Here is a 12,916-nt window from a genome sequence, read left to right as displayed (position 1 = left end):
CTGGACCTTTCTTCGCATCCATCACCCTCTGTTCCTTGTGCGTATGTTTAGTTCAGATGATAAACTTCTTGACAGCAGGGCTCTATTTCTGGCCCTAGCTTTGTCTCCCTGATGCCTTACACAGAGTAGATCCTTAATAGCTTGTTGAACTAAATTGGCCATTCTTTATCAACCAGTCAGGAGGTCATTTGACAACAGTGTATTATTGCTGAGCCAAATTATGCCAACTCTCTTCTCTCTGCAAGTTCTAAATGCCAAATTGGCAAAATATTGAGCAGTCATTTCAGGGGGCATTTCTTTTTAAATTTCTGGTTTATTTTTATGAAATGGAAAATCTCTACTAGGTACTTTCTTTTTTTTAAAAAGTACATAATAAATTTAACATATTAGTTCCCAAACTGTGCTGCTCATCTCTTTCTTTCTGAACTTTCTTTTGCATTTTAAAAATGTTTCATTAATGTTCTTTTCCCCCTGTTCTCTAAGATTGAGCTGCAGAGAATGCTGACCTTCACTGGTAGAGGGAGTTTCATCACTTGGGAATTCCCTATCCGGGATGATATCTTATCACTATCATTAAACTCCTCTCCTTTCTATAATTACTACCCTTCCCTCCAATCCCACCCAAAACAACCAAGTAGCATTGAGTAAGGCAAATCTGGGTAGCGTTTCTGAATTCCTTCTAATTGTTTATGTTTGTTGTACAGGTCCATGTAGATGCATAGAAAAGACTTATTTAACCAAGAAAATCCCTGATGTTTTTGTGACTCTGGTAGTAGTGGTCAATTCTGTTCTCCACCTAGCCTTTTCCCTACTACAGGTGAAATCAAGCCCCAAGACAGTTCTCTGACTGCTCCCCCCTCCCACAGTGTGGTGGTTTAATGCTTTAAAATTTGGGAGCATATGTATCTCTGTGCATATATAATTTTAGAAAACAAAATTATGTATGCAGAGATACATATGTGCCCCCAGTTTTTCCTTGTGATATGAATGTAATTTTTAAAAAAGTGTTTATAAATTGCATGCTCCCAAATTTTAAAGCATTAAACCACCACACTGAGAGCATCTTCATGTGAATATAGAGGAGTTATCTCCCAACCTCCCACCCACCGTGCCTGGAATCATACCTGGTATTTTTGTATTTTTGACCAGAGAATGTAGAACTCCTTCAGGCCCAGTTTCCCACTCCCGTCAGCCTGCCTTTGGTTGAGGAAAGATCTTTGTACAATGTGGAATTTTTTTCCTTAAGAAGATTCAAATCAGAGTGCTCTTACTAGTCAGGATCTATTCAGGAAAATCCTACAGAAGGACTCATATTGTCTGGGTTAATGTTTGCTGGCCTAAACCTAACCTTGGAAGTTTGGGAGAGAGGCAAAAGTGGGGATATGGACCCATACTAGCTTGGGTTGCTCTTCTGATGTTACCATCCCTTCTACCACTCAGTGATGTGTTGATGTTTTTCCATGGGTTATTTCCTGATGTCCTGCCAGGCTTTTCGTAAAGGGATTTGCCAGCCAACAGGCAATGGGTGTTTTGCAATGGGGCTTTGTGTAGGTTAGGAAAATTTCTTGCTATACCTTCTCACTAGTCATTAGAGACCATGAGGAAAAGTGGCCAAGGTGTACTTTTCCTTGGCTTAGCTAAGTGCCAGGCAAAAGGCTGGTGGAGGTGAGTGTGGGTAATAAACTAAATAAAAATTAATTAAAAATCAAATGAGTAATGAATCCAAAGTGTTCCTGGCAACACTTGCGTATGTTGCATTATGCAACTTCACTGCAGCCTTGGTTCTGAACACAAAGCATGTGCATTTTGCACTGCACATCCTGCCATGCCATGCAACACAAAGAAGTCCTGGACAAGACAATAGTATAGGTAAGTGGATTCAAAACCTGTTGAATCTCCAGACCCCAAGAGTAGGCATTAATGATTTGACAGCAACAACTTGAATACTGGTCTCTAGAGAGCTGCCATGGGGATCTGTCCTTGGTCCTGCACCATTTAACATTTTTAACAGCAACTTGCCCTCAGCAGAGAGGTTAGTCTTATCAAAGCGGATGTTAAAAAGCTGGGAGGAAAGACGGTCAGGATCCAAAAAGATCTTAATAGGCTACAATGTTGGGCTAAATCCAAGAAGATGAAATTTAACAGGAGTAAAGTCTTACATTGGTGTAAGATTTAAAAAAAAACTAGCTTCATAGGTATAAGCTAGAAAAGGCATGTTTAGGCAGCCTTTTGTTGGTAGAAGATCTAGGGATTTTAATGGATTGTGAGCTAAAAAATGTTTATTGCATAGGGTTGACTGAGTTAGCAATTTGATAAGGTGGCCTCAAAATTTAATTCAATCTTAGGCTGCATTAAGAGAAGATCTGCCTCTAGGTCTAGGGGAGGTAGTAGTCCCTCTGTACTTTGCCCCATTAGACCATAATTGGGATTATTACATTCAGTTCTCAGCACTACATTTTAAGAAAGATATTAAGACTGTTCAAAGAATGACAACCAGGATGGAGAAGGGCTGTGAGACTGTACCATATGGGAACTGGTTAAAATAAATGGGAATATTTAGCTCTGAATCTATTAGAGGGTCCTTAGGAGAGACCAGCATGATACTAGTCCTCAAGTATTTGAAGGGCTGTCATATGGAAGAGGGATCAGACCAATTCTGCTTGGCCAGAGAAGGCGGAGTGAGAAGCAATGGGTGGAAGAGAGTGTAGGCTTGATTTAGGCTAAGCTTCCTAACAATCAGAGCTATTCCAATGTGGAATGGACCACCTAAAGAGATAGTAGGTTCCCTCTCCATAGAGGTCCTCAAGTGAAAGCTGGATGGCCACTAGTAAGGTCTGCCACAGAGGGAATTTTTGTTCAGCTGTGGGCTGGCTCAGATCACTTCTGAGGTATCTCCCCACCCTGAGATTCAGTAAATAGTAGAAATATTCACTCAGGAAACAATCTGAACAGAATGCAAGATGGCCACATGGGAATGGTTTGGATGACCCATGAGTCAGCTTCCTTAGAGGGAGAGGACATGCTTCTTTTTTTCTTTCTGATCCCATATGTCTCCTGTTAGGGTGACATCTCTCCAACAGAAGCCACATCTGCCCATGATTCAGGCAGGGGACCCAGGTCTGGCTTCTCAGACAAGCTGGACATTTTTTTTTTTAAAGAGGAGAGCCTACAGCATCTCTAATCACCTTTCAAATTCTACTCTTCTTTCCCCTCCCCATTCCTTCCTAGAAGTGGTATTGCTCCTTGCCTCCCTGTTTTTTTTTTTTTAATTTTAACCCCAGGAGTTAACTAATTTATTTCATGACCTCTTCCCACCCGAGTTCATAGATAAACATTCAGCCTCAGTGATTTGATGCCCCTTTCTTCAGCCACAGGCAGCATATGTACAAATCCCTGGTTCTGAGCTCCCTAGCACACGTTTAAGGATACATCTAGCATGTCAACCATGATCTTGCAAGTCTCGATGCTGAAGCCATCCGACTTGATATCTGGACCTAGAGGACACAGAAGGAGAGTCAGATCTTTGGTGTTTTGAGTGTGAGCTCCTGGAGGGCAAGTGGGTGTACTATAGGAACCTAACTTTGTTCTGTATGGTGCCTGGCAAAGGCCTAGGGGAAAGATACATTAAATAATTTTAAAAAATAAAGGAATGAGAAGTAGTTAGATTATTTATATGGTATTAAGGCCCCTTGTGGATGTGAGACATGGGTGGGGGGAAGCAGAGATGTGTTTTCAATTAGGCTATGCCCTCATAACTAAGGAAACAGGCTAGAAACCAACCAATACTAATAAAAACAGTTGAAATTTTTAAATAGTACTTATTAGCTGTGTGACCCTGGGTAAGTCACTTAGGTCTGTGCCTCAGTTTCCTCATCTGTAAAGTGAGGGAGTGGGATTTGATAATCTCTATGATCTCTTTCAGCTCAACCTCTATGACATGATTCTATTAAAGCATGACTCTCTGCATTCCATGGAGTGTTACGACTGTTTAAAAAGCCATAGGAAAGGGTGTATTTTCCTTGTTCTGTTTTTTTTAGTCTCCACAGAAGTATATTCATCATGCTGGGGACATGTGCAGTTATCTCAGGGCAGAGAGTTTCCTTGGAGCTGCCATGTTGGTCACCTATCACCTTAGAAATAGGGGACCTTGATATAGGACTGTTTATAGTCTGAGTATGGCTTTTCCAGAGCCTCATTTCTAGGGAAATTCATGTGTTAGATTTGTAAAGGGCAGAAGCTGTGTGTGTGTGTGTGTGTGTGTGTGTGTGTGTGTGTGTGTGTGTTTGTGTCTGTGTGTGTGGAGGCAGAAAGACTGTGGTGTGAAGAGGGGATGGGCCCATGGCCAGGACCCTGGCATCACCAGTCAGGAAGGGGAAGAGTATGCTGAGCTCAGACATACACGTGGGGCAATTAATACTCTGTAGCAGAAAGGAGGTTTCCCTCCCCCCATTCCCCTTTTGTCCATCCATCTGTGAATTAACAATGAGGCTCTTGGTCTTCATGGCCCCGTGATCACCACACATCTGAGACACTACCATGACCTCACTGTGCCTGGTGGCCTTTGGAGTAAACACCACCTTAAGGGAGGGAAGCCTTGCTGGGTTGGCTTCACCACTGCTTGAGGTTGTGTGTGTCTGGACCTGGAGACATCTAAACTTTAGCCATGTTAAAGTCATTTTAAACCTTCCTCCCTACTGTACATGGGTGTTCTTGGTTAGGCTGTGCAAGCTGTAACTTGTATATTTCTTTGGTTCATATAGGACCAGATGGACCTTTTATCTCTCTGCTTTTATGGGATCCTTGACACTGATATAGAGGCATCTAGGTGGCTCAGTGGATAGAGTGCTGAGCCTGGAGTCAGGAAGACCTGAGTTCAAATGTGACCTCAGACGCTTAATAGCCATATGACCCTGGGCAAGTCGCTTAACCTCTACTTGCCTTAATCCACTGAAGAAGGAAATGGCAAACCACTCCAGTAACTCTGCCAAGAAAATCCCATGGACAGTATGGTCCACAGGGTCTAGATTATCTATCTATCTATCTATCTATCTATCTATCTCTCTATCTATCATCTATCCATCAAATGTGTGAAATGGAGATTTTTAAAAAATCCTTTGGCCACCAGCATTCAGATCATCTAATTGATTTCTCCTTTTGCTTCTGGCCCATCAGTGGATTCTCTCCACTTCAGTCATTTCCTTTTTAAATAGAGCTTTGAACTATTGGCCATGGCTTCTGGCTGGCATCATCAACAGAGTTATCTCAACCTTTTATTCTACCAAGAGAGGGCTGCTGCCAATAATAATGTGGAGTCAGGAGGAAGGTACTCTACTTTTCCCTTATGCCCCTAAAGGAGAAGAACAGGGTTGGGGGAAGGAAGAGATACTTACGTTTTGCTAGAACTCTTCTCAGGATAGTCTGCAGCTCAAAGGCAGAAATCTCTGCATCCTATGGAAACATAAAATGCAGAAAAACATATAACACACATATTGTCAGTTTCTACCTGGAATCAGAGTAATCACAGGGCTGAAACACAGCCATGGAAAGAGGAAAAAAAATGAGAGACTCAACAAGATGTTGCAAGAAGCATCATCAAACCTCAATGCCAGGCACCCAGACAACGTCTCACTTCCCTGAATGTTTGATTCTTAACGAAGGTACAGTGTGAGATGGTTCTGGTCCAGGAGGGCTTTGGCAAATAGCGCAAGGGAACTAAACAGTCCCAATCAGGATTTGGTCAGTCAAGCTTTTCCTGATTACTTCTAGCTCAAATGCTGGTTTTGTTTGTTTGGTTTTTTTCTTTCCCATTTTACTCTCTTGCTCCCACACCTAAAGTATCAGCTTTACTGCTAACTGGACCAAGTCCAGGTTTCTCATTGTCTTCAAGGTCCCTGCCTGCTCTTTTCATTCCCATTCGTTGCTCTTCACTAAGCATTCTCCCTCTCTATCCAGGGCTGCTGCCTCTCATGCCTATCTGTTCCCACGTCTATGCCCCCTTGGCACATCCTTCTCATTCTTTTGGAATGAATCCCTCTCTTTTTAAAACACTGCTCAACATGCTTAATATGGAAATATGTCTTGCATGACTTCACATGTATAATGGATATCATATTGTTTGCCTTCTCAATAGTTAGGGGAGGGATGGGAAGAAAGGAAAGAATCTGGGACTCAAAATTTTAAGAAACTGAATGTTAAAAATAAATTTAAAAAATAACACTGTTCAGTGGGGAGATTTCTAGGAACTGAGACAGAATGAAATATGCAGAACAAGGAAAACAATATGCCTAAGGACTAGTGTAATGTAAATAGAACAGAAAACAAAATGCCCTGTTTCACTACAGTGATCAAGCTTGTTCCTGAAGAAGAGTACAGAAAATGTACCTCCCTCCTTTGCACAAGTGGGAGGGGAAACTATGGATGTAGAAAACTATCTAGAACGTAAGAAATGGCTGATGTGTAGGTTTTGCTGAACTGCCTGCTTTCTTTCTTTCTCTCCTTCCTGCTTTCTTTCCTTCCTTCCTTCCCCTCCTTCCTTCCTTCCTTCCTTCCTCCCTCCCTCCCTCTCCTTCCTTCCTTCCTCCCCCATCCATGCCTCCCTCCTTCCTTCATTATAAAGGATAGCTAGCTGGGTAAAGGATGGGGTATCAAAGGTATCTATATTTGGAAATGGTGATATAAAAGCAAAAGATAATAATAAAAGTTTTTTTTTAAAGAAAATAAAACTCACTAAGAATAGCTTATATTTGCATAGTTGCTTCAAAGTTTTCAAAGCAATTTTTCACACAGCCCTGTAATATTATCCCACTTAAATGCTTTAAATACAATCTCTGCTAATGAATATTTGAATAGAGACTCAAATCCTATTTATTTTGAGGGTACCAACATCTATCTAATAACCCAAGTTCACAACCTAGGAGTTATCGCCCACTCTTCTCTGGACCTCCCTGCCACGGCTGCCACATCCAATCAGTGCCACGTGTTATCCATTCTACCTCTTCAACATCTCTTGCATATGTTCTGACCACAACCACCCTAGTTTAGGCCCATATCACTTCTCATCTGGACTTTGGCCTTATCATTTTTCTCTCTGTCCTCAGTCCTCTGCTTTCCAATCTATCTTTTAAATAGCTACCAAATTGTAGGTCTGACTGTATGTCACTGCTCTGGGGCTCAAGAAGCCTCAGTGGCCCTGAGTTACCTTTAGGACCAAATATCAATTATTCTGTTTGGCTCAAAGTCCTTCACAATTGGACTCCGGTCTACCTTTCCAGATTACCCATCACTTCTGTTCACATGCTCTAAGTCCCAGCCAAATTGGGCTTGTTTTTTAAAAAATATATACCATGTCATCTCTCACCTCTGCCTCTGCACAGGCTTTCTGTTCATGTGGACTGGCTGGACTCCTTTTCTTCCTCACCTCTGCCTCCTGGAACCCTTGGCTTTCTTCAAGGTTCAGATCAAGATACCTTCCCTGATTCTGTCAGTTGTTAATGCCCCCCTCCCCTCAGACTTTACTTTGTGTGTATGTAGAATGTATACATATACATATGTGTATATGTTGTTATTCTTTAGTTATTCATTTGTGTCTGACTTCTCATGACCCCATTTGAGGTTTTCTTGGCAAAGATACTGGAGTGATTTGCCATTTCCTTCTCCAGCTCATTTTTTAGAGATGAAGAAACTGAAGCAAACAGGGCTAAGTGACTTGCCCAGGGTCACACAGCTAGTCTTGGCAAAGACACTGAAGTGGTTTGCCATTTCCTTCTCCCGCTCATTTTTTTACAGATGAGGAAACTGAGGCAAACAGGGCTAACTGACTTGCCCAGGATCATACTGCTAGTAAGTGTCTGAAGCCAGATTTGAACTCATAAAGACAAGTCCTCCTGATTCCAGGTCTAGAATTCTATCCCCGCCCACCTCGCTGCCTGTGTGTATATATACATAATATGTATAATACACACATGAGTGTATATAAATATATATATGTATGTGTGTATCTTCATCTACATATTCACAGATCTATAGATTTACTTATCTGTGAACATGTTATACCCCCTCTACCCTCACTGGACTATTAATTCCTTAAGAGCAGGGACTAGCTCATCTTTGCATTTTTTTCTGTTCCGGGCACAGCAGCTGGCTCATAATGAATAGCTGTTAATCAACACTGTATTGTTAATGTTCTCTGCACTTTACGTGCCCATTCTGCTAATAGATAACTCTAAGTTGTTAGAAAATTCTCCCTTATGTTGCTTTGCAGAGGGGCAGTCAGGTGATGCTTGTGGATAGAGCATGAAACCTGGAGTCTGCAAGTACAGAGTTCACATCCTACCTCAGACACTTACTAGCTGTGTGACCCTGGGGAAGTCACTTAACCGCTGCCCGCCCTAGTTTCCTCATCTGTAAAATGGGGATAATAAGAGCACCTACCTCCCATGGTTGTTGTGAGGACCAAATGAGATAATATTTGTAAAGTACAAACCATAAAGTGCTATATAAATGCTGGTTATTTTCATTTTTAAAGAATTACTTATGTAACCTACCTGCCAGTAACTTCTACCTATTGGTCCTAATGTGTTTACTTCTTTTTTTTTTTTGTATAAACAATATGCATTTTATGACAGTAACATATGTCTAGTCTCAGAGAACACTAGTGCCCTCCTTAGATCCTAAAGAAAAACAAGCATTTACACTACACATATATTGTACTGAATCAAAAAAATAAAAGTCAATCGTACAGTTACCCTGAAAGACAGGATCAACTGCTATGGAGTGTGCAGCAGGGACACCAATGGAAGTTGCTTTTTAAAGGAGTAGAGGATTGTTTTTCAAAAAAGAAACTTTTCTGGGGAGTGGAGAAAGTCTTTCATTTGCTGCTGTAACCAGCAAATGCCATTCGTTAAATCAAAAATGGGGAAAAGAAACCACAAACACGTATCTATTTGAGCAAGCTGACCAGTGCACGTTCCAGTTTAAAAAGGAAGGAAGGAAAGAAAAAAGGAAGGAAGGCTCTATCCTATCACACAAGTCCCAACTAGGCAGTGTCAAATAGACCTCTATTTCTTTGCTTGTTTTGTTATTATACCCCGTGGTGGCGTGACAGGTCTGCTGGCGTTGGGCTTCTTCCTTCTAAGTGTTCTTCTGTTTTGTTTTTTCCCCATGTGTATTTACCTTCCTCACTGTAGTGTAAGCTCTTTGAAGAATGATTGTGATTCTCTTTGTAACGTCCTTCTGGTGCCTAACATTGCTCTCCATGTAGTGGGCACTCACTATATACCGGGCGCTGACCACTTACCTCCCCTGCCAGTTGAGCAAACAGTCTCCTGAAACCATCGTCAATGCTATCTTCATCAACGTCATTCTTGAGGCAATGAAGGAAAAGAAGAACAATGTTATAGCTTATTGGAGATAACCTATCTTCTAAGAAACAGAAAGGCATAGGTGCCTGTCCTTATCACCCGACTCTTGGGAAGTCTCTCTCCATCTCATTCCAAGCCCCTACTTTCTCCACCTGTGGATCACGTGGAATGCTTCTAATCACCCTTGACAAAATTTCAGGATTATTTCTATTGTTTTGGTTTGGTCTAGACAGAGCTGAAGGAAGACTGCCTGCGGCTTTCTAACTGAACGTGGGGATATAATTGGATCAAAAGAGAACGAATATCAACTCCCTGGCAAGAAGATATATCATGATTTCTCACAACATGCACTGTGACTATTACATATTCCTAAAACAACCATTTACGACCAATTCTGCTAAACAAAGTGATAAATAGCTTAGAATTTCCCTGGGCTGCTTGAAAAGGATTTTGTCAGTGGACGGTGAATGCAACCCTTGGGGACCAGTGTATCCAGGCCTCCTCCAGTCCCTCCTTATTCTAAACATATGATAACCACAATGCTGCTCTAACAGATGGGAAGTGAATAAACACCCAGTCAGCACAAGCTTTTATCAGTACTGCTGTGGACTCTTAGAAAAGAGACAGAAGAAAATACTTAGAAATAACCCTAAAACTATCTCCTCTAGAGTAGAAAAGTGGGCTGGGTTTGGAGTCATAGGACCTAGTTTCAAATCCTGCCTTGGACCCATGAGACCTCAGGCAAATCATTTAGCCTCTCTGGGCCTCAGCTTTCTTATCTGTAAAATGAATGAGTTGAACTCAATGGCTTCTGAAGTCCTTTTCAGCTCTATGTTCTTAAAGTCCATTTGTAGGGGTTTTCCTTCCTTGACTCTGACATTTTTAATTTATAAAAAAAATTATGCTAAAGCAAAATATGTTTGTTCAACCAAATTTCTGCTGCATTTATCACAAGGTCACAATCAGAGGGCTGGAACAGTCCTTAGGAATCATTAAGTCCAAGGGCTTCCACAATAATTGGACCTTGGAACACAATGGGAATCAAAACATGTTGATAAAACTCAACAAAGGACATTCCAAGGAGTTGAGGTGTATAGACTACCCCTGAGATGTAGAAATTTTAAAGGAAAAAAGCAGATGATTTTTACCCTGAAGTAATGGCTTTAGGATATATACATAGTTTCATGCATCTATTTTAGAGAGGAATAGGGGACTAGTATCCACATTTCTTCATGGGATTCGCATCCAAAATGCCTGAAATCCTAAGGGTCTCTGGGATACAGTTTGGGAAACACTAGCCCAAATGAGGACTCAGCTCCCTAGCTTTCTAGATGAGGAAGTTAAGGTCCACAGAAGACATCTGCCCAAGATTAGAGATTCAAGGTAAAGACAGCTGCGGAGTAATGGACAGCAAGCTGGCCTCTGAGCCAGGAGGACCATCTGTAAAATGAAGCTTTCAACTAGCTGGGCTTGAAGGACCCTCTCCACTCTCCATCTTGGATCCCACAACAGAAAAGGGAGAAGAATCATAATAAATACCTCATCCAGGGTGGCCTCAATTTCATCATCGACAACTCTGGAAATAGAAAGGAATTATCTATTAGTGGGTGGGAAGTTAAGATGGGGAAGAAGGTGTTTCAGCAGTCATTGCTCGGGTTGAAGTGCGAAACTTGAAACCGATCTCGCTTCAAACTGCCCCCCCCCAAAAAACCCAAAACTGACTTCAGAACGTTGGTGTGTGATAACACTTCCTCAAATATCAAGGGTGAAAAAAATCAAAGGAAGAAGTCAAGGCCAAAAGGACCTTTTCTAAAGGGAGGAGTGGTTCTTTATCAAAGGATGGGTCAGCATCCAAGGCTTAGTTAGGAACTCCTGTAGTACCTGCCATCGAGAAAGAGCGAAAAAGTCTCCTTTTTAATACCAATTCCCTACGGTAAAGTCTCTTCACTTTGCATGACATGCTATAAAATTATCACCTACTAGCTGTGCTCACTTGAGGTGAGTGGAAGAAACGAGTGCCTTGGGGCTGTGGCTAACTTTAGTTACTTTGATCCTTTTAAAAGATGCATGATTTCGTCAATGAGCAAATCAAAACTCCTTACTTTAATAGACAGTTTAGTGAGTTGCTGTGGCAAAAAAAAAAAAATCCTCCCTTGGTGACTGTGGGCAAATTACTTCACCTCTTACTGCCCCCAGGCAACTATAAATTACTGAGGAGTTGCCTATTGGCATCAGCGGATCATCAAATTATAGACCAAGAAGTGCAAGAGACCTCAGAAGCCAATCCAGTCATTCTACAGATATGGACTCAAAGGCCTAGGGAGAGTAAATTAGTGGCCTGTGTTCATATGGTACCAAGTGTCAAAAGTATTATTTGAAACCAGATCCTCTGGACTCCACAGTATCACATTACATCCTAGAGAGCAAACTCTTGGAGGTATTTTACACACTGGGAGTTCCCCACAATAATGAAATCATAAGTTAATATATGTACATATGTTTTATATATAAAACAAATATAATATATATGCAAATGGAATAGCAAGTTGTACATAATAGACTTTCAGTTTCATGTGCAATCATTTTTAAAAATTATAAATAATAATAAATAAATAATAAAAATGTTATATTTTAAAATTATACTATGTTATAGAAACGCCTGTTTTATCCATAAATTAAAAATTAAAATAAATAAATACAAGGTCTTTTTTTTGTGGGGAGGGACAGATGCTAACTGTGGCAGAAAAAGAAAGTTCTTGTATAGAAAGCTGGTGTTTGAATTAAGCTTTGAAATGACCTAGGGATTCTAGGAGGTTGAGTTGAGAAGAGAGTGCCTTCCAGGCATGGGGGGGTCAGCCAGGGAAAAGGTCCAGCGGTAAGAAACAGCGGGTCATGAATGAGGAATAGCAAGGCCAGTCTGGCTGAACCAAATGGCACATGAAAGGAAGTAAGGTATAGTAATGCCAGAAAAGTGGACTAGACTGTTAAGTTACTCCAATTAATCCATCAACAAGCATTTAGAGAGTTGGTGGACTAGGGTGCAGAATAAGACATATATTGTTTGGACATGACCAATAAGGGATTTTTTTTTCTGGACTATACATATTTGTTACTAGAGTCATATTTTTTTCTTTATTACTTTTTCAGTGGAATGAGGAGGTGGGTGGGAGAGAAAAGAGATTTCTGCTCATTAAAAAAATAAAATTTGATTTAAAAGCTGAAACACTTATTAAGCATCTTCTATTTGCCAGTGGACCCAGACTTATCTGTCTTCATATCTAGATAGATGCATGGACACAGTCCCGGTCCCAGACACACAACAAACACTCAGTAAAGGGTTATTGACTGAACACTCCCCACCAGATAGAAGGAACATCAGGGGCCAATAAGCTGGTTCTCGAGTGCCATCAATGGAGCTAATAAATAACCATGAGTATCCTCCAACCAATAGGTAAAGCAGCAGCTGGGAGGTGAAGAAGGAAGGGGGAGAAGGGAGGGAAGCAGAGAGAAGGCAATGGAAGAATGGGGTAGGAGAGGGAATGAGAAAAGGCCAAAAG

General features: G+C 41.1%; 1 protein-coding gene across 1 annotated transcript in view; it reads right to left on the bottom strand.

Annotated features, from left to right (window-relative positions):
- The window catches only part of CAPN2 (calpain 2), a 92,824-nt gene that overhangs the window by 6,694 nt on the left and 73,214 nt on the right, over positions 1-12,916 (bottom strand). The window contains exons 13-17 of the mRNA XM_036755002.1: positions 10,899-10,935; positions 9,296-9,361; positions 5,391-5,448; positions 3,430-3,494; positions 1,125-1,193 (exon numbers count right to left, since the gene is read on the bottom strand). Of these exons, the coding sequence (XP_036610897.1) occupies positions 1,125-1,193; positions 3,430-3,494; positions 5,391-5,448; positions 9,296-9,361; positions 10,899-10,935 (295 nt within the window). The remainder of the gene's footprint in view (positions 1-1,124; positions 1,194-3,429; positions 3,495-5,390; positions 5,449-9,295; positions 9,362-10,898; positions 10,936-12,916) is intronic.

This window comes from Trichosurus vulpecula, chromosome 4, assembly GCF_011100635.1.
Source record: "Trichosurus vulpecula isolate mTriVul1 chromosome 4, mTriVul1.pri, whole genome shotgun sequence".
In the NCBI taxonomy this organism is placed as follows: domain Eukaryota; kingdom Metazoa; phylum Chordata; class Mammalia; order Diprotodontia; family Phalangeridae; genus Trichosurus; species Trichosurus vulpecula.
Note: the sequence above shows the minus strand (reverse complement) of the source record. Positions and strands in the feature narration are given on the sequence as shown.